This window comes from Grammomys surdaster, unplaced genomic scaffold, assembly GCF_004785775.1.
Source record: "Grammomys surdaster isolate TR1022 unplaced genomic scaffold, NIH_TR_1.0 334, whole genome shotgun sequence".
Classification (NCBI taxonomy): domain Eukaryota; kingdom Metazoa; phylum Chordata; class Mammalia; order Rodentia; family Muridae; genus Grammomys; species Grammomys surdaster.
This window is the reverse complement of record NW_021604753.1, coordinates 186,938-214,655: the sequence shown is the minus strand read 5'-3', so window position 1 is coordinate 214,655 and position 27,718 is coordinate 186,938. Positions and strand designations below refer to the sequence as shown.

The 27,718-nt window shown below is 47.5% G+C and overlaps 1 protein-coding gene across 2 annotated transcripts in view; it reads left to right on the top strand.

Moving 5' to 3' along the window:
- The window catches only part of Abcc1 (ATP binding cassette subfamily C member 1), a 108,331-nt gene that overhangs the window by 73,464 nt on the left and 7,149 nt on the right, over positions 1–27,718 (top strand). Inside the window, exons 15-27 of one of the 2 annotated variants that reach the window (XM_028778382.1) lie at positions 167–242; positions 2,500–2,626; positions 4,320–4,496; positions 6,542–6,709; positions 8,338–8,530; positions 17,420–17,501; positions 18,507–18,639; positions 19,248–19,458; positions 20,481–20,791; positions 24,550–24,749; positions 25,717–25,843; positions 26,774–26,875; positions 27,500–27,646. In XM_028778382.1, coding sequence (XP_028634215.1) covers positions 167–242; positions 2,500–2,626; positions 4,320–4,496; positions 6,542–6,709; positions 8,338–8,530; positions 17,420–17,501; positions 18,507–18,639; positions 19,248–19,458; positions 20,481–20,791; positions 24,550–24,749; positions 25,717–25,843; positions 26,774–26,875; positions 27,500–27,646 — 2,054 coding nt within the window. The remainder of the gene's footprint in view (positions 1–166; positions 243–2,499; positions 2,627–4,319; positions 4,497–6,541; positions 6,710–8,337; positions 8,531–17,419; positions 17,502–18,506; positions 18,640–19,247; positions 19,459–20,480; positions 20,792–24,549; positions 24,750–25,716; positions 25,844–26,773; positions 26,876–27,499; positions 27,647–27,718) is intronic. The other variant, XM_028778383.1, reaches the window with a different exon arrangement.

Here is a 27,718-nt window from a genome sequence, read left to right as displayed (position 1 = left end):
TCTCTTTGACCTTGGTTCATGCTCAGCTTTCCCAGCCTGAGAAATGTGAGGATGTCCCCAAGCACTGAGTAACCAGTTAGGTTCTTCAGCCTCGACAGAGAACCAGGATAGGGCATCTGCATGTGCACCTGTTGACTCCTGACATGTTGTCCCTAATGTTTTCCAGGTGGAAGAATGAATAGCATCACTGTGAAGAATGCGACCTTCACTTGGGCCAGGGGTGAACCTCCCACACTGAATGGGTAAGCCTGGGAGGTGGGTACACTGACACTGGTTCTAAATACTCTTCACCTCTGTGACCCCACCCTTTGCCTTTTAGAGCCTCAGTTTACCCATCTGGAATAAGGTCTAATCACAACTGCTGAGGTAGAAGCTGCTTGGTATAGATGTCCCTTCTGATTGCGACAGGAAGTCATGCTCCTGGGCCACGAGGGGGTTTGGGTTTGGGGCATTGAGAAGGTCTGTTTTCAGGTAAAGCATGATCCAGGGTCTCTGCAGGAGCTCTGCTGTCACTATGATCCAGTCTCCTTAGGAAATCCAAAACACAAGGCCAGTGGAACCTGGTTTTTGGAACCAGATTTGTCATTTGTACCCCTAAGCAATTATTCCCTGACATGGCAGCTTGCCTGTTGTATTTTATCAAGCACAGTACAGACTCTTCAGAGAAAGGGGTCTCTCCCTTTCTGCTTCCACTCACTACTCTGAGTGTAAAGGTCTTTCTTAGGCTAACTTAAATCCTGCCTCCTTTATCTGTAACTCCTTTCTCTTTCCTGTGCCAACACTCCGCTGCCCACATCCTTCTGTCATGCAGGGTTCCTGGTCTTTTGACCTGCCACTTGGAATCTCCAGTTCTTTCTATTTAACCTTTGACTTCCCTTAGCCTGTTAGACTATCCTGGTCTCCCCTAGAAGAAGGGAAGAACTGCTTCCCTGGATGTTCTGCCCAGGGTGGTACCTCACAAGGGCAGCACAAAAGACTCAACAGCAGTGAGTGTTTCAGGGACTAGGGAGGAGATTCAATAAGTAAAGATCTGAATGTGAACCCTGTGACAAGAGCTAAGCACAGTGACACTGCGTAATCCCAGCACTGGGGAAGCAGAAATAGGAAGATTCTTGTGGCTCAATAGCCTGTTTGGTGAGTTCTCGGCCAGTGACAGATGCGTCTTTAAAAAAACAAGGTGGATGGTACCTGAGAAATGACACCTGAGTTTGCCCTTTACCTTGCACTCATATGTGCATACACAGAAGAATCAAACAGTTGATCCATGTAGTTAGCCAGCTTTGAAACCAGTATCCAGGGAAGGGACCCTGCTTAGGGTCCTGGGATGCCTGTGTGGCTGATTTGGGCACTGAGACCAGTGTGTTGAGCTGTCAGCTGCAGGAACAGCAGTGCCATACATGGTAACAAACTACTGTGGTTGTAGAGCCTACAGCTCTGTTTTCTCCTCCTCTTCTTCCTCCTCCTCTTCCTCCTCCTCCTCCTCCTCTTCTTCCTCCTCCTCTTCCTCCTCCTCCTTCTTTCTTTTTTTGAGACAAAGTCTTACTATGTTGTCTGGACTAGCTTGTAACTCGTACAGACCATGCTGGCCTGAAACTTACATAGATTCACTAGCTTCTGTCTCCTGTCTCCTGAGTGGTGGAATTAAAGTTGTGTACCACCACTTCTATTTGTTAGCAGGCCATTTCAAAGTTGAGTATGGTGGTGTACACCTGTAATCTCAGCACTTGGGAGGCAGAGGCAGGGGAACAGGAATGGTGGTAGATCAACCTTGCTTACATAGTGAGTTGGCAGCCAGCCTGGGCTATGTGAAACCTTACTTGGGGTTGGGGTGGAAGGTTCTGGGGAGATGGCTTAGTCAATAAAGTGCTTGCTGTGCGAGATGAGGACCTGGATGTAGCAGTTTGTACTTGATCCCTGGAACTTACTGCCTAACCATCCTGGTATATTTGAAATCCTCCAAGCTAGTGATAGACCTTTACTCAAAAAAGTACAAGATAGACAGAGCCTGAGGAATAGTGTTGACCTCTGGCCAACATAAGTATACACACATGCACACACAAACATAAAGACCACAGTTGGTAAGATCATTCTGGAACTCAGCTCTGGTCTCTTTGTGCAGCCCCTCAGTCTCTTGAATCTTTTTCCAGACCTGGCCTGTTACCCTGGTCTTCTATCTTCTGGACTTTCTAAGCCAGTTCCAGGTACCTGAGAACTTGAGTTGACCTGGAGGTGGCTTGTCATTGGGGACAAAGTGTTATGGAACCAGAGAGGTGAATATTTTCTATCAGTCCTCTTGGGTGACATGTTAACCCCTGGGCTCTATGCTGGCCAGGCTTGTGATGCATTTACATTGGGCCCCTGAGGCCATGGCCACCCCTTGGGCCCACAGCCTTGAAGGTCTTCAGGCACTGACTAGCACAGCCAGAGGCCATGGGCCACTCTCAGCAGGGAGGGTATAGGACATCGTGCCATCTCAGGCTTCTCATTGTGTCCTTGCAGCATCACCTTCTCCATTCCTGAAGGAGCTCTTGTGGCCGTGGTGGGCCAGGTAGGCTGCGGGAAGTCATCTCTGCTGTCAGCCCTGCTGGCTGAGATGGACAAGGTGGAAGGACATGTGACTCTCAAGGTAGGATGGAGGCCAGGATGGGGAGAGATGGCCTGGGAGGAAGGCTCAGCCCAGTGTCTCTCACAAACTGTCAAAAGAAGCAGCCCCTCCCTTCTGCCATCCCCGGTCTCTCTCTGCTCGTCTAGGAAGGCAGCGTTTCAGTGACAGCCCCTTCTTTCTTTGCCCAGTGCTTTGGCTACTGTGATAGCTGCTCAGTAAACAGGCTGTGAATGTGTAGATGGACTGCCAAGGAGTGGTCATTCATGCCCCTGCCTTCCTTCTGAATGTGGCTTACTGCACTTCACATGATGTCCAGTCCCAGTCACTTTCTGGCTGTGCGTGTGCGTGTGATGAAAGCAGAAAGGGCTATTTGAGGGAGGAAGAAACCAAGAAAGGGAGGGGCACAGTTGTGAACATGACCAAAATACAATGATCTATCTGCCTGAAAATGTAGGAACAGAAGGAAGGAGTGGTGAAGTCTCTGGAGGATATTCCAGCCCCGCCTCAAGGGGGACCTTCCAATCCCCAGTCTCACTTCATCCTTAGTCTCTATGGATAGAGCCTCTGGCTTCTTCTTTCTCTTGAATCTTGTAAACAGGGAATAACTTCAGTACTGATTTATGTGGCTGGAATCATCTAATCTCAGAACCTGGTATAAGAAACACGTTTTAAATCCTTACCATTACTTGAATTCTTAATACCAGCCTAGAGGGAAAGTGTGTGGATTTAGCAATTCAAGGTCCAGGATGCTCTGAGCTGAGCTAAACTTTCTGTGAGTAGAAGGCTGTTGTGAAAAATCAGTCCCTTGGGGCTTTTCTCTATGTACTCTATTCCCTCGGAAGCCTTTGCCTGCTATGTAAATAAACTCCAAAGTGTCCCCAGCAGCCTCTGGAGCAGCTGGAGATAAAAACAGCAAAACAAAACCCCAACTATTTTACTTCAGCCAGCTTGTGCCAAGTGTGTGTACCTGGACCTGCCTGTCAGAAGTAAGTGGACAGCATCTGGATCCAGGCAAATGCCTGTTGCTTCAGGATGTGTCCCTTTATTTCTTCCAAGCAGTGGGTGGACAACCTGCCCAAGGTTGACAAAGGGAAATTGCTTGCCATTAGATCCATGCTGTAGTCTGTTTCACAGTTCCTGGCTTCCTACCATCCCAGGCACTCGTGTTCTGTGTCCGAGAACTGTTTATAGCTGGTGATTTCAGAAAGTACATTGAAAACGTTAGTTTTCCCCAGTGTCTTGGTAGACTGGTCTGTGGCTGAATATCTTGTGAGCCTTACAATTGAGGTGTCCTGACATTTGAGGCTAATAGAAACTGGAATGTTTAAGTAGCAATTGAGTCTTTTTCCTGAGATTTTAGATACAAAGCTAACTGATTTCTATTTCCTTAGTTTAGAATCCTTTGTAGCTTTCTGTCACCTTTTTTTGATAAAGGTGGGCATGACACTAGCCGAGTGTGAACTGGTCCATGATACTTGCTTTCCTGCCTGTCCTACCCTTCCATGAGTTGCCCTTGTACAGTCAAGCTGGCCTTTCTGTCCCTTGAAGGACACTTGAACAACACTTGTCTGTGTTGTTCCAGTCGATCAGTGACCTTCTCTGTTCTTGTCCTGGCTGTGTATTTTGGGCAGTTAGTTCTTTTCACAGACAGGTGTCTGGTGTTGTCTTGTTTATCAAGTCTGTCTGTCTTTCCTTTCCACTACCTGCCACACAGGGCTCCGTGGCCTATGTGCCTCAGCAGGCCTGGATTCAGAATGACTCTCTCCGAGAGAACATACTGTTTGGGCACCCCCTACAGGAAAATTACTACAAGGCAGTGATGGAAGCCTGTGCCCTTATTCCAGATTTGGAAATCCTGCCCAGCGGGGACCGCACAGAGATTGGTGAGAAGGTGAGTGTGGCATGGGTACAGCAGCAGTAACTGCTACTGCTGTGTAACAAACAGGTGTACACTTTGTCAGGGCCTTTCCCACAACTGACCTTCTGTAAGTGGATTGTCAGGGATCTGCTGTTTATAACCTGTGGCTATGCTCCTTTTGTCAAGCTGGACGGTTGGTGAGGGTCTATACCATATGTCTCTTGGTGCTGTGGTCTTAGTTGAGGTGTCAGTGGTGATCTAAGTGGGAGCCTCTCACATGGTGATGTAGAATCTAAGAGAATAAAAACCAAAGGTCTGCTGTGCTTTGCCACATACTGTGCCACTCACTGGACAAGACAGCAGAAGTGACCTCCCTTGTCAGTCTTACAGTGTACCCAGGGGATGTGTGTGCGAGCGATGATGGAGGCAGCTCTAGACTAGCTGGCACCCGCGTCTTCACTCTGCTGCCATACTAACACTTTTAACCTAAGTCTAATGGCACTAGGTGCCATTCATGAGAGGGGTTTACTTTGATCCCTAATGCATCACTAAGGAAAGGGAAGCTCAGGGAGGCTAGAGGACTTGCCTGATGTAAAGTCACGTGGGAAAGAGACTCTCAAGGCCCTCCCGTTACCTGTTCCACTGCCACTTTTGAAGAGGGCCTTCTATGTGCCTCTCAGCCCATTTGCTCCAGTGCAAGTGATTGTCTTGTGTGTGTGCTGGAAGTGCAACCACCCACAGTGACAGGGACCTCTTGGGAGAGCTGAGTTTGTCTGACCCTTGTCTGTAGCCAAGGATCCTCTCAGTAACTTGCTTTTTGATGCATGGTGTCTTTTACTTGGCATGGACCTGGAGATGCTTTGGGTTGGCTAGGACCCTTGTTTATACAGGTTGGAGATGCCAAACAAACTGAAGGGTCTAAGTATTATGTGGGATCCCAGGCAAGAGTGCCAGGGTCTTCAGAACAGGCTGGGGTGGTTGGCAGCCTGCTTGTCAACCCTATCTTGTGTTTTTAATGCTGGGATCTAGTACTTGTAGGTCCTTTCAAGTCTCAGTATCAGAGTTTGGAGGGAGTCAAAGATTGGCTGGTTTCATGTACTGCATCTACTCCAGGTTAATAAGCTGGGACCAAAGGGACCTTTTTTTTTTTTTAGCTGGGCCTATCATCCCAGAATGCAGGAAGCTGAGGCAAGAGAATCATGAGTTTGAGGCAACCTTGAAAGCTTAGGCCACCTATAAGATCCCATCTCAAAATAAAATACTAAAAATGGATAGCAGTGTGGCTTAGTGGCAGAATACTTGTTTAATATGGGCAAAGGCCCTGAGCCCCATCCCTAGCAGTCCCAAATATGTGTGTGTGTGTGTGTATGTGTGTGTGTGTATGGGAGCTGGCTACTAGGGTCAGCCTTGGCACAGATTGGGACCGTTTACTCAATAGGTGTCATTGGGCATTTGAGCTGTTACATGACCACAATGTTGGTCACTTGTTGTTGGGAGTGGGTTGCTGTTACTCAGTGCTGAACCCTACTTCTGTGAGTGAAGTGTCCTAGGTGCCACTAGCTTTACTATGTGACTTTAATAGGAATGGTAGCTCAGAGTGAAGCTCACCACAGAACACTAACAACAACAGTAGCTATGTCAGCTATAGCTTAATAATATAATAGGTATACAAATAATAATATATCTGCCATCCATACTGTGTCTTCTATAGACTCTTCTATAGGCTGATGAATGTCAAGATCATCAGCTGCCACCTCCTCCTCTTTCTTGTGGCACTATAGACCTCGGTATAGGCTGGGCACATGTTCTGTAACTGAGCTGCTCCCCCAGCCATCCTTTTACTTTTCAGTTGAGATGTCACTCAGGCTGACTTTGAACTTGCCATCTTCCTGCCTCTCAGCCTCTGAGCAGCTGGGCTGATAGACGTGCCAGCAGGCCTGACTGTCTACTTCCCTTCCCTGAATACTTGCTGGGGGTCAGGTGCTCCAGTCAGCAGCTCTTCTGTCCCCGTTCTTGTTTTGTATGGTTCTAGAGTCCTGAGGATCCCAAGAAACCCATTCTCCCCACTGTCTTCCTAGGGTGTGAACCTGTCAGGGGGCCAGAAGCAGCGTGTGAGCCTGGCCCGGGCTGTGTACTGTAACTCTGACATCTACCTCTTTGACGACCCCCTCTCGGCTGTGGATGCGCATGTTGGGAAGCACATCTTTGAGAAGGTGGTTGGTCCCATGGGCCTACTGAAGAACAAGGTATTCTCCCAGGGCCAGATTGGCAGTGTGGCCTTGGACAAGTCTTTGATTCTTGGGCTTGCTTTCATGCTTCGTGTGTGTGTGTGTGTGTGTGTGTGTGTGTGTACGCACAGTATGTATATACTAGTGTGCATATACATATATGTAAGTATACAGGTAGAAGGCAGAAGTCAATCATGGGTGTCCTTACTCTTACTCATGGTACCATCATCTTGTTCTTTGAGACAAGATCTCTTCCTGAACCTAGGACTCATTGATTAAAACTCTGCTGACCCTCCTGTCTCTTGCCTCCCTGGCAGCAGCATTATAGGGGTGTGCCACCATGTCTGATTTTTTTCACATGGGTTCTGGGGATCAAACTTAGATCCTTGTATGGCAAGCATTTTATGAACTGAGCCATCTGCCAGCTCCCCAAAGATGAGTATCTTACCAAGTCTTTATAAAGTGAGTTGTTGGTTCCATATGAATTGATTGCCTCGCTGGTTAAAGGACATTTCTTCTTCATGAGGCCACCCAGACCTTCAGTAAGGCTGTTGTTCCTCCTCCATGATAGGCAGGGCTGAGGCTAAGGGTAGAGCCTGGGATAGGAAGATGGCTCAGCCAGCCTTAGCCAGGGACGAAACAGGCTGTGGTCCTGGGATTTGTTTTGTTTTTTAGAGTGGTAGAGGAACATACTGGCTCTTGTCTCCTAATTATAAAGTAGCAGCCATGTGTGTGTGTAAGAAGGAATGCTATGGTTTAAAAAAAAAACCCAACAAACGCAAAGCAAGTATTCCTACCCTTTCCCTTAGAGATGGTATACTGTGTGTATCAACTTTTAAACCATGACCATACCACCTAGCTCTTCAAGAAGAGATTGGTTGTCATCTGTTGATAGTCTGATGGTTTTGCTTAGCATGGCAAACAAGCAGAACTGTGCAGCATAGACCAGTTTTGTGGTCTGTTTGAGCTGGAAGGATAGGGGAAGTTCCTGTCTAAAACATAAGCATCAGCGTTAGGCATGGCGATGTGTACTCGTTAGCCCAGCACTGAAGAGGCTGAGATGGAAAAGTTAGGCTAGCCTGGCCTATACAGCAAGAACTTACCTAAAAAGACAAGGGCTAGGGATGTAGCCTTGTGGTAGTTTGCCTCCCTAGTGTGCAGAGGCTTTGATTTTAGTCCCCAGTACTGCAAACACACAGTGGGCTGTGTAATAGAGGTAGTGTGGTGGCTTCACTATCCCCTCATACACACTCTTGGTAGTTTCTATCTCCCTCTTAGAGTTTCCTTCCTAAATAGTCTTCCCAACTCACCATAACCATTCCCTCTGCATTGCCCTTCCCTTCCCCTGATACTGCTTCTATGCCTGTGGTTCATTTTGTCTCTATCCCTTGAGACCAGGCAGGGCTCTTTGTCCCCTGCTGCTCCTACCTGATACAGGGTGGGTCCTGCTGAGAGAGAGAGAGAGAGAGAGAGAGAGAGAGAGAGAGAGAGAGAGAGAGAGAGAGAGAGAATGAATGAATATATGAATGAGTGTGTTCACAGCCTTTGGACCTGAGCCATGCCCTGAGATACTCGTAATCTCAGTAGGGCTGTGACAGTGTCTCCTCCATGGTGCTGATGGGGCCAGGTCTATGTTTTACCCATAGACACGGATCCTGGTCACCCACGGTATCAGCTACCTGCCCCAAGTGGATGTCATCATTGTCATGAGTGGCGGCAAGATCTCAGAGATGGGTTCTTATCAGGAGCTGCTAGACCGGGATGGGGCCTTCGCTGAGTTCCTGCGCACCTATGCCAACGCTGAGCAGGACCTGGCCTCGCAGGATGACAGTAAGAATGGTAGGGAACTTACAGGAGCTGGCCCTGATCATCATAGCTGCTTATGGGAGGGTCTTACCTGCGCTCTAGGAGTGCAGTTCATGAGGGTATTGGATGATAAGGACATCTGGCTTTTGGAGACCAATAGGTAGGTCAACTTAACCTTGCAGATCAAGTAGAGAGGGTTCTCAGCACTTGACACCCAAGTACCACAAGGTCAGGTTTTGGTTTTGTGACTTTAAGATGAGTCTCCATTCTTCCTCCTGTGAGCTTTCAGTTCTTCAATGGCTAAAACGGGGACAATAATATATTTTCTCTATTCCTAAGGGGGCTGAGTACTAGTGACAGCCATGGTGTAGCTTAGGATGCTGAGGCTTATAGAACATGGCTTAATTCGGACAGTGAACACTCATGGTGGCCATATTCCTCAGAGCTTTGTGGCCTGGAGCCCTTCCTTGAGACTGTCTGACCTGTGTCTGTCTCCACCCTCACCCCTACCAGCAAAGAACAATGTGACATCAGGGACAGCCTGGCATGTGGTGGTGATTAGTGTGATCTTGGGCATCTGAGATGTTCTGAGTGCTTGATAGCCATAGCTGTACTGTTCCTCTGACACAGAACACCACAGACCAGACCTCACCTACTGCCTTACCTACTGTCCTGGGGTTCTGCTGTTGGCTTGAATTTTAGATACTAGTTGAATCTGTCCCTGCACACCTTGTTGCTGGGGGACTTAAGAAGCAAATGCCAGGCTCCAGTAGCCTGGGTCCCTCAATCAGTGGCTGGTGAGTCGGGAACTATTCTGCAGCCTTCTCAGGTAGCCTCTTTTTCTATTAGTCACATAAGCTCTCCTCAGAGGACCCCTCTGGTTACCTGCATCTTGGGAGCAGTGGCTTCAGTTGACATGTACAGAGATGAATCCAGGCAGCATCTGCTTTGCAGCCCACAGGGACACCCCTTTGGTCTGGGCATCCTGCTTTAGTTACAGCTATTGTAAAATGTCTGAAACTTGTTTGACAGCTTCCCACCTAGCTATAGCCTCTCTGGGACCTGTCTGTTATCCAACATGTCCCCAGACAGATCTCAGGTAGATGGCCCTCAGATGGAGCTACAAGGCCACTCCCATTACACAGTCCCAGAAGTAAAACTCTCATCAAAGTCAGTGAATGGAGACCCTGCAAGTGGCCGCCTACAGTCTCAAGGATTGGCCTGTGAGCTTGGTGTCACTAAAAAAAAAAAAAGCTGTTTGCTGTCCACTTACCTGGGCATTTGAGCATTTATGAAGCACCTGCTGTATATGAAGTACTTACGCTTTCTTAGCCCATATTGTATCCTCTCTACTGAAAGCAATTCCTGTGTCAGAGCTTTGAGGGTGGGAGTTGGCTGTAGAGTGCGGACTGTGCTGTGCTCAGGCCTCTCTGTTTATCTTCATGTCCTTCACTTTTCCATCCACCCGATCCTCCTGCCAATGCTGGGATTACAGGCATGCACCACCATGCCTGGCTCACAGCCACCTCTTTGTGAAGAAAACAGTGAAGTGGAAGTTGGGTCACCTGACTGCAGGGATTAATAATCTTTCTGAAGATTCTGGCTCAAGACAGTGTAACAGTCTCTGGGGGTGAGGTCTTCATTATGGCGTTCATTATAAGGGGACACATACAGTTTAGGTTTGGCGACAAAAATAACATGAAAATCCCCCTCCTAGTGGACCTTAAAAATATAGAAAATGTAGAAGTAGAAGACAGATTCATCAGACCAGGGATTCAGCATAGGCATTAGGAGCCTGAGTCGATGCTAGGCATGGGGAGGAGGCAGCCCAGTGACTATGTAGGCATATGCAAAGGCCTCAGGACCAACTTGTTGTAAGAAATGAATAGGAGGCTACAGTGGTCAGGTCAGGCTAGCCATTGAATCAGGGTAGGAGATAGGAAATGAGACAGTGAGGTGGTCACCCAGAAGGAGTCAGTTTGAATTTCAGTCTAAATTTAGTAGGGAACTCTTACTATTTTTTTTTGTTTGTTTTAAGAGTATGTGTATGTGTGTGAATATGAGTACACTGTGTGCAGGTGCCTTCGGAGACCAGAGGGAGTCAGTTCTCTGGAACTGGAGTAATAGACAGTCGTGAGCTGCCTTGTAGGTGCTGAGAATCAAACCCTGGTCCTCTGCAAGATTATCAAGTACTCTTAACTGCCACACCACCTCTCCTGGCCAAGTGGGGAAACCCTTGAATGTCAGAGAAGAGACATCTGTCCAAGGGCACAGAGTGGCTGGCAGTAGGGCAGGTCTCACGTTTGGTCTCATGTTGGGATTGGGGCCCATTTCCGTGTCAGCTTTAGGGTGTTACCAGTGGCTCCTAGAGGCCTTTTTTCCCCCAGTAGGGGACAGGACTGCTTGAGGTTGCAAAAGGGTCTCACTCTGTAGTCTTGGATGACTTTCTCTGTAAATCAGGTGGGCCTTAAATTCAAAAAGACCCACCTTCAAAGTGGTAGGATTAAAGACATGTTCCACTATACCCAGCTTATCGTTTTAATAGAGGTCTTATTAAGATGCCAGGATCATAGGCACCTCTAATCACAGCACTTGGGAGGCTAAGGCAGGTAGATCACTAGGAGTTTGAGACAAAAGTTTTATTGAGCTGGAATTCAAATACCAACTTTATGTCCATTGGATTTGTGTCAACTGGTGTTTGTTAACATACTGTCTTGTAGCCACAATGATTAACTTTAGAACACTGGTCACTTCAAAGGAAAACCAAGAGTCCCCATCCCTTTGTAGGCACTCCTGTAATCCAGTCTGTTCTGAGCTTTTCGTGCCTGCAGTGTGATGTTTTCTGGCTGAGCCAAGCCTCACGTTCTCAAGGCTTGTCTGCATTGTAGCCATAGCTCCTCCCATGGCTGCATAATTTTCCATTGTGCTGCACTGTATTATAGACTTCGAGCTTGCTCACCCATGGTGGTGGGGACACAGATTGCTTCTGCTTGTTGGCTGTTGCTGATTAGTCTTCTGCTCTCTAACGTTCTGAAAGAAAAGCTACAGTACTGCAATCCCAGCAGCTTGGAGGCTGAGGGAGGACTCTGAGTTTGAGGTTAGTGTGTGCTGGAGTAAGGCTGTGTCTTGAGGAGGAGGAGGAGCTGTGTCTTATTTTTTGCCTGTGTGACAGCCAGCATTCTTGTTAGCTTTCCTATCTGATTGGAATGAGTTTTTCCCACTTGTTCATGGCCTTATCATTACAGAGGTCCTTCTCTAAGTCTGGCCTATTTGTTCTCAGGCAGAACTATCCTTCTCTCTTAGTTCAAGTGATGAATTGTGGGAATCTTCTCTGATACTGTATTTCACCGCACCATTTCTAACTCAATGGGTAAGGGTATTCTTGAAACCCTGTTAGTGAAGGAAGTCTGTCTGTCTCTCTTCTTGCCTCCAAAGGCCCTTTGTATACAATATGGAGGACTGTGTGTCTTTTAGTTGCCTTTTTTATATTAAAAAATAGTTCTTGTTTATTCATTGTGTGTGTGTGTGCGCGCGTGCGTGTGTGCGTGTGTGACACTCAGAGAACAACTTGTAGGGATTCAAACTCAGATCTTCAGGCTTGGCAGCAAGCACTTTTTTTTCACTAAACCCCCCTCCTTAACCCCAGTTGCTTATTTTCTATGCATGTCACTTTATTCGGCAGTGAAAATACCTCCTTCTCAGCCCAGTGGTGGGTTCATTTCCCCTAGATCAGCCACCCAGTCTCCTGCCAGGTGTGATGTGGACTTGTCTCACCCAGCCCAGGCAGGAGGATCACAGGTTTGAAGACAGCCTAGGCCTTCTGTTTCTTGTCCTGGGAAACCCAGAAGCTCCCCACTTCCTGGCCATCATCTTAAGCAGCAGATGCAGAGAGCTCCTCCTGCAAGGCACAGTTCCCTCAGCAGCTGCCTGTCTTCCGCACCCCTGGAGATGCTGGGAATGATGCTGGAGGTGCTGAAATCATACAGCTCTGTTTGGGGGCAAAACCAGTGAGGGATCCACTAAGAGGGAGTGGAGTGGTCCCCTCAAAGGAGGCTAGCTCACGGAACCCAGGAGGACTCCTGGAGCCTTCGTGAATACAGGAACTATTGGTGACTGTTTGGTGCCTGCTTGAGGGCGGCAGGTGAGCACAGCCAGGCAGTGCATCTGCGGTGTGGGGAGGGGACAGTGCCTGGCTTGTAGAGTCAGTAACAATGACTTAGTGTGCTAGGAGAGACTCCAGGGATATTCTGTGACTTTCATGTGTTAATGTGTTCATTTTTAAAGTACTGGTAAAGGACTGGGGCTGTAGTTGAGTGGGCAAGCGTGTTTGCTTTGATGAGATCTGAGTTAGACTCCACATCACCACTTGTGCGTCTGTCAGAGATCCCTTTACGAATAGAGCTATAAAAACATGTGACTAGAAGAGCCACGCTTGTTTGCCCATCTCTCTCAGGCTTTGTGGCAAACATTGTACATAGACTCTGAGGGCAAGATGTGGCTACTGTAGCCCCTAGAGGCATTGGACAGTCAGTTCCACCTCGTCGCTGGTGGTCACTTGTCAGTCATCTCCATCTCTCGTCAGAGGTGTGCGAAGTGTCAGCTATATTGAATAGTTCCCCTTTCCTGTGTTGTCCTGGTATATGTGGTGCACCAGGAGCTGGGAGTAGAATGGCAGGTAAAACCTAGTGTGTGTTCTAGACTCTGTTTGGAGAGACAGATTACCAAGAATGTCATGGTGCTACCTGCATCAGTGACAGAGACTGAGGGACAAGGAACAGCATTCCAGAGAAAAGGTCCCACATTGCCCTGAAGAAGTGTCCAGGACAAATCTGAGCTGAGTGGCCTTGTCTCACCTTTGTGTTGATCCTCATGCAGCTGGCCCAGTGGTAGGGTTTGTGGGTGAAGGATTCACCCACCTCCTACTGTCACTCCTTCCTGAGTCTGTAGTCTGTCATCCTTCCCCAACTGTAGCTTTTTCCAGGCTCATCCCCACAACAGTGTGGGGATGGAACTCGGAGATTTGCTCGCGCCAAGCCAATGCTCTGAGAGCTACACCAACCCTCCTTTTTCTTCTTTATTGCCCATGCTGGAGACCAAATCCAGACCCTGGTGCAGGTTGGGCAAAACCTGTAACTGAGCTGTATCCCCAGCCCTCTTTTTCCTTTTCATGTTGAGATGTTGCCCAGGCTGGCTTTGAACTTGCTATCCTCTTGACTCAGTCTTAAGAGTAGTTGGAACTGTAGGTCTATGCACCTTGCTTGGCTTTGCTGCTTTCTTGATGAGTAAGCATAATTGGAGCTTTTGGAGAAAGGTTTTAGTCAGGGCTCCACTCAGCCCAGATGGGGTGGGGAACCTGAAACCCAGTGTACTTCTCCAGTCTCCCGGGTGAGGTAAGTAGAAGCACAGAGAAGGCATTGCCTATGGCTCTCAACATTTTCCCAGATCTCATGACTTCCAGGCAGTGAAGTGGTAGCTGAGGAAGGTCATTAGCATCTGGCTGTGGTGCTGGGCTGTAGGCATCTTGAGACAGTCACTGTTGCTGGATGCTTGGTGGGAATCTGGGATGCACTAATTTCGTTTTGAGGCTTTGTGGGTGACTCTGGGATGTATTCCCAGATCCAAGCTTGCTCATCTCCCAGGTCAAGTGACCCTGGACAGCATACTTCTCAGAGGTCATGGTGGGAGATGTTGAGCACATAGGAGAAAGATAGGGAAACGACAGAGTTCAAAAGCTGTTTAATACATCCCTGGGCATGAAGGATGACACAGGTGACTTTGGGAGTGGAGGAGGAGTGTTATGGTTTGTATGTGCTTGGTCCAGGAAGTGGCACTATCAGTAGGTGTGGCCCTGTTGGAGTAGGTGTGTCACTGTGGATGTGGGCAATGAGAACCTCATCCTAGCTGCCTGGAAGGCAAGATTCTGCTAGCAGCCTTCAGATCGTCATGCAGAACTCTCAGTTCCTCCTGAACCATGGCTGCTTGGATGTTGCCATGTTCCCACCTTGATGATAATGGACTGAACCTCTGAACCTGTAAGCCAGCCCCAATTAAATGTTGTCCTTTTAAGGTTTGCCTTGGTCATGGTATCTGTTCACAGCAGTAAAACCCTAACTAAGACATTGAGTATACTGCAGCAAAATCTGATAGCTGTACTGGGGCCCACTCTCTCTTATATGCAACAGTGTGGGGTTGAGGTTCAGATCAGGGGGTCTTAGACAGGCAACAAAACCTACTCAACTGGTTTATTTTAAACAAAGACTTGTATAGCTAACCAGTTAGTCAGAGACCTAGAGATGGAGTGGAACTGAGGCCTCTAGGCAAAGGCTGCTAGGACAGAGGAACGGAGTGATCCTTGGTCTTATGACCACTGACAGTCATAAGGGTCTCAAGAAAGAGATTCTGACAAGCACTGCCTGGACAAGGGAACACCGGGTAACAGAGAGAGGTGAGCAAGATCTCAGATTCCTTCTTGCACAGTTGTGCAGTAAGAAGATCCAGGTGCACCATCAGCCCACGGACACTTGGTAGGTGGAGAAGGAGCCACCACAGAAGTTCCTCTGGAGCCACTGAGGCAGGGGTGGGATGGATAGGGGGTGTATCATGCATGATTGTACGTGCTTATCTGGGAAGTTTTGCTTATTATCCTTCACCCTAATAACATGGCTACTTTGGGGTTTGTGGCTTTCAAAAGACCAAAAAAGCAAGAAGCTTTTGAGTGGGCTGGGCTATGGAGATAAAAGTGAGTCAGGCTCTGCCTTAAAAGCATGAGGACCTGATTCTGATTCCCAGGACCCACGTAAAACATCAGGTATGGAGTGTGCTTATAAACTCAGCACTAGGCAAGCGGAGATAGGCAGATCCTGGGTCTCACTGGCCAGACAGTCTTTCCTAGTCACTGACTTCAGGATGGAGGAGACCCTGTCTCAGAATTCAAGATGCCCAGAACCCGAGAAATAGTGCTGAGATGTTGTAACCTCTGTCCATGTGCATACACACAGAAATGTGTTGATGTATTTTTTAAATTATTTTATTGGGTTCTAATGCCTCTACCTCCCAACCTTTATTTTTATCCTAATTTCTTCCAACCCCTCAACATTAGGTAGGAGAGAAAGAGGGGAAAGAGGGCCTAGACCTCTAAAGGCTACTTCCTGCTGATTGGGAACAAGTTCCATCTTTGTTGTCAGAATATCCAATAGTTTAGCAAACCAGCAATTTAGCAATCTATCAATAGCAAACATAACAGCAGTGGGGCAGGTGTGTGTGTGTGTGTGTGTGTGTGTGTGTGTGTGTGTGAGCTGCGACAGCAGCAACTGCTGCCTCCTTAGGAGCCCCTCTCACCCCTCTTGGGGCTCTAGCATTTATTCCCTTTCCAGAGCCCCTATCTGCAGCTGACAAAAATTATGCCCCTCCTAGAGCACAAGACAGTCATTGTTAATGGCTGTGGACAAACTGAAGCAGCCCCATATCTTACACCTGGGATTAAAACAAAGTATTCATAGAACGTAACAAGGTTTTTAAAGAAGCCAAAACTCTTAATACAGACATGTATGCTCACAAGATAACATACTAAAATACAGACACTGATGTACAGGCATGTGTACTTAGAAGATGACATAACAGAATAGACATAGACATTGATGTTCGAGGCCATGTTTAAAGCCGTGAGTCTCATCCTAGCCAGGCCCAGAATTACCTGGAATACATTTACACATGTTCATACAAGCAGAACCTTGTGATGTCGCCTCGGCTTCATATGAGGGCCAGCTGCATTCCCATTTAGAGGCTTTTGCGTTTCCCCAGGGCACACAGCTAAGTGAAAGCTCAGTCCCACAGTCCTGGGTTCCTGACTGCTGGAACTGAGTTCCTGTCGGGATCCAGGTAGGATCCTGCTGTATCTGCTCATTTACAGAGCCACTCCCACCTCAGAATGATTCTTTGTTAGCTCAGACTAAGTTAGATTGAAGCCCTACCCCAGCCCAAGATCTATCCTGGGCCCCTCATCCCTCTAGCCTACCTGTAGCTCACAGGACTGTCGTGAGGGAGCCTAGCTCTGCATTTTGTGTTGGTCTGTGAGTCCTTCTTTTGAGTCCCCAGCTGTTATTTGTGAGCAGCCTTTGTCTCTGTCTTCTGTTAGTATGAAAAAAGTGGAGGAGGCAGTGTAGGGTGGGAATCCTGATTAGTGGCTGTTGAGTGGGAGGCACAGTGGTGCCCCTAATCACTATCAAGTGTCACTGAGTTCTGATCTTGTTGACACCTGGTAGAGCCTTCTGGGATTAGGGCAGGCATCTAGAAGCTGACCCCTGTGCGGTCTCACCAGTTGTTCAAACATCAAAACCCTCTTCCTAGAGACATGGGTATTGTATCAGGCCTGCCTTCCCAGGCTCTGGGCATCTCCTGTGTAATTGGACCACACAGGGTGTGAGCTCTGGCACTAAGGGCCTCTGGGCCTTTGCCTATGTGGATGCCATTGTCACAATGGATACATTTATTTATTTTTGAGACAGGGTCTCAACATGTAGCCCAGGCTTAGTCCTCTCTTCTCAGATGACAGCCTGACCTCACAGGGGTGCAGACTATGTGTTAAGCAGTGACCCCCTACTGGGTGCTTACGGTTCAGTACACTCTCCCTGTCTCCTCTCCCTGTCTTGGTTCCAGCATCTCCCCAGTAACCTGAACTTGACTGTGATTATATTTCACCCATGGCTCCTGGTGCCACCTGCCCCCAGTCAGTCGTAGAGCCTTGCACCTCCTTGGGGTCCTGAGATTTGGATGGATCTCAGCACAATGCAACTTTGTCTTTTCAAGCTCCCTGGTAGCCAGAGTTGCAGTTGTCTCTTCTAGAAGTGCCTGGGTCCCTAGCCTTTTGTTTGTCCTTGCCCAGCTCTTGATGCCATATTCTCCCCTCTGCCTGTCTTCTGCTAGGTGTCAGTGGTTCAGGGAAGGAGTCAAAGCCAGTGGAAAATGGGATGCTGGTGACAGACACAGTAGGGAAGCACCTGCAGAGGTAAGTACTTGTGTCTGTGTGCATGTATGTGTGGGGTACCCACCCCTGAGTTTCTCCTGCCCCAGTATCTGCCTGTGGGATCCAAGAAGAGACAGGTAGCCCTTCACCCTACCCACCACAGTTCCCAGGAATTTGGAATTCCTGTACATCCTGCCTGCCTCACTCACCATCCTTCAAGAGCCTTCCTAGGAAGGACCAGCACTGACCTGTAACTCATACAAGCCTGCCCTTCAGTTGTTTGTTCCTACTTCTGAAACTTGTCCCCCATCCCCACATGATTTGTGTCTTTCTTCAGGTAGCTGATAGAGGCAGGTTCTGACTTGTTGGGTTTTGTGAGCCAGCATATGATCACAGTCAGTCACACTAATGGTAATACTGCTTTGGGAACTAGGCATATTTGTTGGCCTACAGTCAGTCTCCTGGGCTCTAGCTCGCAGCTAGCCTGTTATGATTCACATCAAACAGACAGAAGCTTACCAGTTCTGCAACTCTAGGGATGCCCAGCTCAGATTTCAGCCAGTGCCCAGAGGCTGTGAGCCAGTGACCCTAAGCTCTTATCTATGCTGCTTTCAGAAGACTGCTTTGATTTAGTTTGAGATTTTTTTTTTTTTTTTAAGGCAGGGTCTTTTGTATCTCAAGCTAGCCTTGGACTGGATAGAAAGCTAAGGATGAATTTGAATGCCCGATCCTCTTGCTTCTACATCCTTGATGCTGGGATTACAGGTGTGGTGTGCCACTCTGCCTACTTTATCCAGTGCTAGAGTTTGAAAGCTTCATGTGTTCTACCAACTCAGCTCCAGCTCCCAAATAATTTCTTTACATGAAAGATTGTTCCCACATACTTTCTGCCCATACTCTTCACATGCACCACAGCAGCCCCCGTTCGTGACATGCACGTCCCTTTTCCTGGAAACTTGTCCCTGGAAACACAGGAGCACAACAAGTATGTGTGTCCTTGCACTCCCTAAGGTTCTTTGACTGACACCCTACTCTCTTTGGTAACAGGCATCTCAGCAACTCTTCTTCCCATAGTGGGGATACTAGCCAGCAGCACAGCAGCACAGCCGAACTGCAGAAGGCTGGGGCTAAGGAGGAGACTTGGAAGCTGATGGAAGCAGACAAGGCCCAGACAGGGCAGGTGAGTGAGGCACAGTGCACAATGATTTGCTTGGTATGTGTATCTCACAGCAAGCCTCTCAGGGCCCAGGGTCACAGACACTGAGTGACTTGCTGGAGTTGGGATCTGAACTGCTGAATCCATGTTGATAATTTAGTCTCATGACTACCTGACTTTGAGCAGCCTGGTCTATTGAATGAGACCATCCAGGTCACGGGGCAGCTGCAACCACTTCTGCATTTTTGTCACTTATCCAAATGTGTTGCGCTCTCTCACACGTCAGGGCCTTTACACCTGGAAGGTCACCCCTTCCCTGCCTGTTTCCCATTCACAGTTGGTAAACTCTTAAACATCACTTCCTCAGGGAAAGGCACTTGCATGGGGTTCCGTGCCTCTTACGGACCTTCTGTGCTTCCTGTTTCATTGGGTGATTGATGACAGAGCGTTGGCCTGATCAGGTGCCTGACTGGAAGCTCTGTGGGAGGCAGAAAGCCTGGCTTTGCCACTTCTGGCTGATATTGACTAATGGAGTGGTAGGGCCTCGAGCGTCTGGGAACAGGAGGGTGGGCTGGGCTGTGAGGAGTCACGCAGGAAAAGCTAACCTTATGCTAATACTCTGTGGGTCCCAGGTGAAGCTGTCAGTGTACTGGAACTACATGAAGGCCATCGGCCTCTTCATCTCCTTCTTGAGTATCTTCCTTTTCCTGTGCAACCATGTATCTGCACTGGCCTCTAACTATTGGCTGAGCCTCTGGACAGATGACCATCCTGTTGTCAATGGGACTCAGGAGAACAGGAATTTTCGACTGAGTGTCTATGGGGCCTTGGGCATCTTACAAGGTAAGGCTGAGATTGCTTCGTTCGTAATTTCATAACTGAGTCTCCAAGTCCTTAGGGAATTTATATCCCCAAACCAAGCCAGACCAGATGGATAGAACCTGTCACAAGGTAGACCCTGAAATGTTTACTGAGTTCATGCCCACCCTCTTTCCCTCCCAGTCCTTTCTTCAAAGGGTGCCACAGCTCAAGCCACATGGCCAATTGCTGGTTGAGCTGGCATTAAATGAAGCAGCCCAGAGTGTGTGGTCTAGATGTAGGTCTGTGTGCTCATAAAACTGCTTTGTCCACACGACCTTTTCCTATCCTTGATTCACTTATGTGGGCAGTGAGTGAGTCTTCTCACTTTGTGTGCTTTTCCTGTATCCAGGCATGCTGCTGGGAAAGCACTTAGCACTGGCTGTGGCTCGGAGCTGAGTGTCACTGTCCCCATTTTACAGATGAGGTGACTCAATTTTACAGATGAGGTAACATGGGAGGGCCAGCTGACAAGATTAGCAGTACCAGCTCCAGAGCTCCCCTTTCCCTTGTTCCTAGTCAAAGAGACTCAGATAGAAGTCCCAGAAAGAATTCTGTGGACTGTGGAATGTGGGCTGTTTGGAGGGACCACAGATGTTGCCTGGTCTCTGAGATAGCTTGGGAACAAGCCCTCAGAAGATCAGGTCTGATGCCTTGAGTTTCTCTATCTCTAACACCTCCATTTCCTACAGAGCTAGGAACTGCTGCAGCCTTTATATTATATTTGAGAAAAAGCAAAGAACAAATAGGATATGGCATTTTCCCAGGTTCACACAGCATCAGCATCTGCTATTAGAGCTATGTTGCCTGGTATAGTAACTGCCAGACATGGGAGATGATTTGAATTTTAGTTTATTAAAATTAAAGGAAAATTCAGTTTTTCAGAAACCCCAGCACAGCGTGTACTACACAGTGAGGACCACTGGCACTGGCTTGCTGAGACACCTCAGGCCAGCCTGCAGATCACTCTCCTATATCTCACACTTACATCTCTATTGCTGTCCTAGGTGTGGCAGTATTTGGCTACTCCATGGCTGTGTCCATTGGGGGCATCTTTGCCTCCCGTCGGCTGCATCTGGACCTGCTACACAATGTTCTGCGATCGCCCATGAGTTTCTTTGAGCGTACACCCAGTGGGAACCTAGTGAACCGATTCTCCAAGGAGCTGGACACGGTAGACTCCATGATCCCACAGGTCATCAAGATGTTCATGGGTTCACTCTTCAGTGTCACTGGAGCTGTCATCATCATCCTACTGGCCACGCCCATTGCTGCAGTCATCATCCCACCCTTGGGTCTGGTTTACTTCTTTGTGCAGGTGAGCCTCAGGTGCTCCCTTGTCTGCCTGTCTTCTGGAGGGCTGGTGGGAATGTGACCATGGCACCTAGCTCTTCTGTCTGTTGTGAATACTTAAGTGGGCTGCTTTTAGCTTGCAGTAGCTAGGTGTGCTCTCTTCCATTGGTGTCACTCTTTTGAGCTGTGTATTAGAGGGAAAGCTCACAGCTATCAAGGCAGTTGTTACTAGACGGAAATACTAACGTCTACAGTGGAGGCATGAAAAACAGCACCCTCATCGGGACGGTGGATGTTCATGCTCACAGCAGGTTAGGATGCAGCTCGTTTTGAGACTGGTGTAGTCCTATGGGTCAGTCAACACCCCAGTTAATGGCACCCCTTGCTGCCATTAACACCTTCCTTTTTGTTTAGATCTGCTTTGCTGTCTTCACATAAATCTTCAGTCTTTTGGTCTCATGGTCCAAAATGCTTCTCACATCTGTTATGTGTGTAGCTAAGATCCTGAGATTAACAGAAGGGAATAGAAAAGGGACCTATGACCACTGGGTCAGAATTTAAGCCATCCAGTCATCAAGCTCAGCTATTTGCAAGGGAGGGCAGGGAACATTTTGGTTTTCAGCTACCAGTTTCTACCGGGAGATGGGCAGCTGTTCTAGTTCATGCCTTGTCTCCTCTGTAGAAACCACTTTTTCTTTGCATTTGTGTATTTTATTGGGTCATGTCTGTGTAGGTTACATATTCAGGCAACAGATCAATGGGTAGAGACTCAGCTGGCAGAGCCAAGAGTGGGACCCTGGGTGTGTGATTTTGAGGTGTGTGCTCAGAGCTTTAGCTGAAGCATAGTCATTCATAAGGTTGAGTGTTGAGATTGTTGGGGAATGATGGTAATGTAAACACCTTCTGGCACCTGTTTGTCTTCCCAGCACTCAGGGAGCTGAGGCAGGAGGATGGAGAGTTCAAAGCTATATAGCAAGACACTGTTTCAAAGCAAAACAAAAAATTAAAATGACCGAATAGTGGGTTTTTGTCACATAGGGTCTGGGGACCTTGGTACTGCCATCCCATACCTGGGCCCCATCACACTGCAGGTTAATGATGTTACCATAAAGAAAGATCACATTGCAGGGGAAAAGTCATTTCCTGAATCTCTCGGGTAGCTTCTTTAAATCATTGCCAGTTGTTTACTAGAATATCTTGACTGCATTTACCAAAATGTGGTAAATGGCCTCATGGCTGCCTGGAAAGTTTCCTGAAGGCTCTAGTTCAGAACAGGCACAGTGTAGCACTAGAAACTAGAAGTGGTGTGACCTCAGGGCCCCATGGAGGAGTAATGTGCTTACCTTGCAAGTATGAAGACCTGAGTTTGATTCCTAGAAAAAGCCAAGCCTAGGCCATCAAGATGCTGCCAAGCCCAATGTCTAAGCAGGGCTCACATGGTAGGAAATGAGAACTGGCTTCCCTAAATTGCCTCTGACCTCCATGCATGCTGTATAGTATGAATGCACCCTGCTCTGCCCTCCAAAATAAGATAGTGTAAATTAAAAATTAAAGAAAGTCAGGTAAAATGTGTTCATAATCCCAGTGCTGGAGAGGCAGAGACAGAAAGATCCCTGGGATTCATGAGGCAGACAGTCTAGCAAATCAGTGAGTTCAAGGTTCAGTGGGAGAGCCTGCATCAGAAACCAAGGTGGAAAAGAGATGAAGGAAGATACACTGATTCCTGGCCTCTACACACAGTAATGCAGACACAGAAATACACAGCTTGTGGTACAGTTGTGGATGTCAAAGAACAACATTGGCAGTCAGTTCTCTTTCCATCTGGGATGTGATTTGAGAATGAGGTTTATGTAGCAAGAGCTGAGCAGTCCCTTCCTGTTGAACAATCTCGTTAGCTCTGTTTTTAAAATTACAATACAAAAAAAAAAAAGTATACTGACTGGCAGTTTGAATGAGAATGTGCCCCATAGGCTCAAGTGTTTGAACAGTTGCTTCCCAGTTGGTGGTGCTATGTGGTTAAGGTTAGGAGGTATGGCCTCGCTGGAAGAAGGTGCAAGACTTGAGGTTTTAAATGCCACATGTGCCTTTCCCAGTTTGTTCTCATGTTTCATGCTTAGGGTTCAAGATATGAGTTCTCAGCTGGTCTTGTCACCAAGGTTGGTACTTATCATGATTTCCTAATGTGATGAGGCACAGGGAGACAAGAGTTGGCCAATCTCTGAACATGCAAAATGGGGTAGAAAAAGCCTACAAGGCCTCAACCCTTATATACTATATAGGCATACTGGATAGTTTTATGTCAGCTTGAAACAGGGTGAAGTCATCTGAGAGGAGGAAACCTACATTGAGAAAATGCCTTCTTAAGACTGAGCTGTATGCAAGACTATAGGGCATTTTCTTACATAGTGGTTGTTGGGGGAGGGCTTATCCCATTATTGGTGGTGCCATCCCTGGGTTAGTGGTTCTGGGTTCTAAAAGAAAGCAAGCTGTGGAAGCCATGGGAAGAAGCTAGAAAGCAGCACCCTCTATGGCCTCTGCATCAGCTCCTGCCTCCAGGTTCCTGCTCTACTGGAGTTCTTGTCTTCACTGCTCCTCACCCCCTATGCCACACAGGGTTTCTCTGTACAGCTCTGGCTGTCCTGGAATTCACTCTGTAGACCAGAGATCAGTCTGCCTCTGCCTCCTGAGTGCTGGGATTAAAGGCATATGCCACTATTGCCCGGTGTGCCCTCACTACTTTTAATGATGAACTGTTATATAGAACTGTGAGTGAAATAAACCCTTTCCTCCCCAAGTTGGTTTTTGTCATAGTGGGTGTTTTATCACATCAGTTAAGTTACCCTAGTTAAGACAATAGGCAACTGAGTAAAGCTAGGAACAGGAGAAATAGCCTTCCCCCCCACCCCCCAAGGAAGAACACACCATTCAGTTGTCCAGTGCCAAAGGGTCAGCCCTCAAAATATGCATACAGGTAGCATTATTTATACTCAAATCAATTATATTTAGGAATATGTGTGTGTGTGTGTGTATGCGTGCATGCACATACATACACTTGTATACATGCAATAATAATTAGTGAAAGAGGCCATGATTTTGAAGGAGAACAGGGATGGGCCAAGTGTATGGAGTTGCCATCATGTGAGGCTTCTGACACAGGCAGTTGCTCCTTCTGGTTTAGTGGAGTTCATGGGTTTCATGCTTGTTGACATGTATGTGTGTGTGACATGTGCCATGTGTATACATGAAAACAGTGGGACTCACGCTGAAGAACCCATGGCTCTTATTTGTTTTCCTCACAGCCCACTGTGCAGAATGATTTTAGTGTTGCTACAGTACAGAAGAAATAAAAGCTAAGACAGTACAGTGACGTAGCCAGGTTTCTGTGTTAGTAGTAAAAGGATGTTAAAAAGGTCTGGTGGTTACAAAGCCTGTTTCTAAACCTGTCCTGTTGGGAGAGCAAAGCCCCAAGCATTTAGAGGACTTCTGAGAGGCCAGCCAGTCTGGAGGTTAGTACAGGTCCATCCTGCTGCTTCTTAGCTATGGACCCAAAGAGGTCACTTAGTCTGGTCTCCAGCTAAATGCAAGAAAGAGCATTGCCTGGGTTTATAAGTGGCAGATGGGACACACTAGTGTCATGGACATTAGTGTCCTGCAGATCACCAGGTAAGCAGTGTATCTTCAGAGGTTTGCTCCCTGGAGGTTATGAGCCATGTCTAGTTTCTCTCAATATATCCCAGGAGGATAGAATAAGGGAACAGCGCTGACTATGTCTCTCTCCCACAGAGGTTCTATGTGGCTTCCTCACGCCAGCTGAAGCGCCTGGAGTCTGTCAGCCGTTCCCCTGTGTACTCACACTTCAATGAGACCTTGCTGGGGGTCAGTGTCATCCGTGCCTTTGAGGAGCAGGAGCGCTTCATTCGCCAGAGTGACCTGAAAGTCGATGAGAACCAGAAGGCTTACTACCCCAGCATTGTGGCCAACAGGTGGGTGGAGTGCTCAGTCGAAGAGAAACTAGCTGAACAGGGAGTGCCCAGTCCCTCAGCTTCCTTTTTTCTGTGAGAGAAATGGAAACATAAGGGTCATCAAAGTATCATGGTGACACACGCCTGCAGAAAGATTACCATGAGTTTGAAGTGGCCTTCATTGCCTAGCAAATTACAGGCCAGCTAGGCTATAAGATGAGACCTTGTCTCCCAAAGTAAAGCAATGTAGGATCTGGAAAGATGGCTTGGTGACTAAAATTGCTTACTGTGCAAGTATGAGAACCCACATTTGTGTCACCATCTAACCTTGACATTGTGGGGTGCAGGTGGGAGTGGTCTCAAGCTCAATGTCCAACCTTGGAATTAGCACCTCGTTTCTTCTTCATGTTGAGGTCCATCTCTTGCCAAGGGACTGATTTTATTTATTTATCATTATTTATTTATTTATTTGTTTATTTATTTATCATTATTGTTAATATTATTTTGTGGTGGTTACTCTCAAAGCTAGAGCCTTGTACATGTCAGGCCAGTGATCCACCATTGAGCTCTGCCCCGTCTCAAGACATTTGTTTGCAAATAGCAGCGCCTCCTACAGTTCATGACATCTTAGGAATCTTCAGGGAATCATTTTTTTGATATTAATGATTTCTTAAGAAGAAGTTAATCTTCCTAAAGAAAAATGTGAGGTTCCAGGATGAAGATTATTTCTGGAGAATTCTATTTTAGTCCTTGGGCAAGCCAGACTCATGAAGAGTTGTTGGCTTCAAATCCCATGGTCCTTTGGTGTGATCTCTTGCCCCGTCCAGTTCTCACATCCTGGATTCATGGAACCTACAAGGTCTTTCTCTAGAAGTGCTGGGGACTTAGCTCAGCTAGCAGAAGGGCCCAGCTCTGCCTATGAGCTTGAATCTGGGCGCCTGGCTGTCTAACACATTCCTATATATCTCCTTTATGTGTCTCCTTATAGGTGGCTTGCTATACGCCTCGAGTGTGTGGGCAACTGCATTGTGCTGTTTGCTGCTCTGTTTGCAGTCATCTCCCGGCACAGCCTCAGTGCTGGCTTGGTCGGCCTCTCTGTGTCTTACTCACTGCAGGTAAATGACTCTTTCTTGGGCTGAATGGTCTCCTCATGGCACCCAGATTCTGAGTTCCTGGACCTTGGCTTTGGGGGTGGGGGTATCTGCAGGATGAGGAAAAGAGAGAGCGTGAGTGGAGTATAAAGGCATAAAGCCTGGTGACTACAGCATGGGGATTCTGACACGTGGCCTCCAGTTTTCATCTGTCAAAAGACGCTCAGTGAGTTGATGCTTTCAAAGCTATGAATTTCCCTCTGAGTACTGTGTTAGTTGCATCTTATGATGTTAGCATAATTCTCCTGATTCAGTCTCTGGAGCACTGGGGTTAATTATGGACATTAACTATCACATGAAAATCACCTGGTTCCAAAATATTTTCATTTTCTTTCTTTCTTTTTTTTTTTTTTTTTTGGTTTTTCGAGACAGGGTTTCTCTGTGTAGTCCCGGCTGTCCTGGAACTCATTCTGTAGACCAGGCTGGCCTTGAACTCAGAAATCCATCTGCCTCTGCCTCCCAAGTGCTGGGATTAAAGGCGTGCGCCACTACCGCCCGGCTATATTTTCATTTTCTATATGGCTCTTTAGTCTACCATTCCCTTCCTTTCTCTTCCCTCCCTCCCTTCCTTCCAGGAGGGTGTGCCACAGTGCACATGTGGAGTCCTAGAAGCACTCTGCAGCTCAGTTCTCTTCCTGCACCTTCACTGTTCTGAAGGTAGAACTCAGCTCCCCTGGCTTGCTCAGCAAGTACTTTGCCCACAGAGTTATCTCATAGCTCCTGACTTCTTTCTGATAACTTGATCCCTAAGGGGTGCATAGTGTCCACTCGGGGTGATGGCTCTGTGTGGGCTACTCATTTCTGTGTTTGTTTGAGTGATATCATGAAACATAATTAATGAAAATGAAGCCACACTTTCCCTAAGAGACCCCACATGGCCCTTTTCACTGGCAGATAACTGCATACTTGAACTGGCTGGTTCGAATGTCCTCTGAGATGGAGACCAACATTGTGGCAGTGGAGAGACTGAAGGAGTATTCTGAAACAGAAAAGGAGGTAAGACAGGACCCCAGCCTGGTCCCTTGGTCTTGACCTTTCAGACACCTCATGGGTGCCCTCTACCTACTTGGAGGGTGAGCTGGGTGCCTTCTGGGCCCTCTTGGGATTGTTGTGTTTTAACACTTGCTTAGAAACTTCCTTGTTTAGAGGAAGAAAATTGTCCACATGTCCTGTTTTCCCCAAGATACCAAGTGTCCATATATGAGATCCCAAGGTGCTGTCAGGGCCTGTGGGCTGTTTCACTTAATAAGGAACCTTTCCCTTCTCATTCTTTTCTTCAGTGATGTCACAGAGAAAGTCCTAATGCTGATTGTTGCTTGAGGCTCCTGACCTTCTTATTAATTAAGATGTTTTCCCCACAACTGCCAAGTAAACTGCAACATTCTGTCTCACAGCCTTCAGCAGGCAGCCTCTTCCTGCCAAAGCTGTCTACTGTTTGTTCTGGAGGTTTACAGGGGCTCTTGTTATGGGTAATTAAACTGTAATTAAATTCCATCTGTGTAGAAATTTTCCTCATAGATTGAAGAATTAAATGGGTAAATGTATGAGGACTGAGTTTGGATCCCCAGAGTTTAGGATGGCAGCTTGCATTTGCTGATCCTTATTCCTCTTGTGATCCAGGCTCCTTGGCAAATCCAGGAGACAGCTCCACCCAGCACCTGGCCCCAGTCAGGCCGGGTAGAGTTCCGGGACTACTGCCTGAGGTATCGAGAAGACTTGGACTTGGTTCTCAAGCACATAAATGTCACCATCGAGGGTGGAGAAAAGGTGGGTGTGTACCGTCCCCCATCCTCACCAACTCAGAGGTGTGTACCGTCCCCCATCCTCACCAACTCAGAG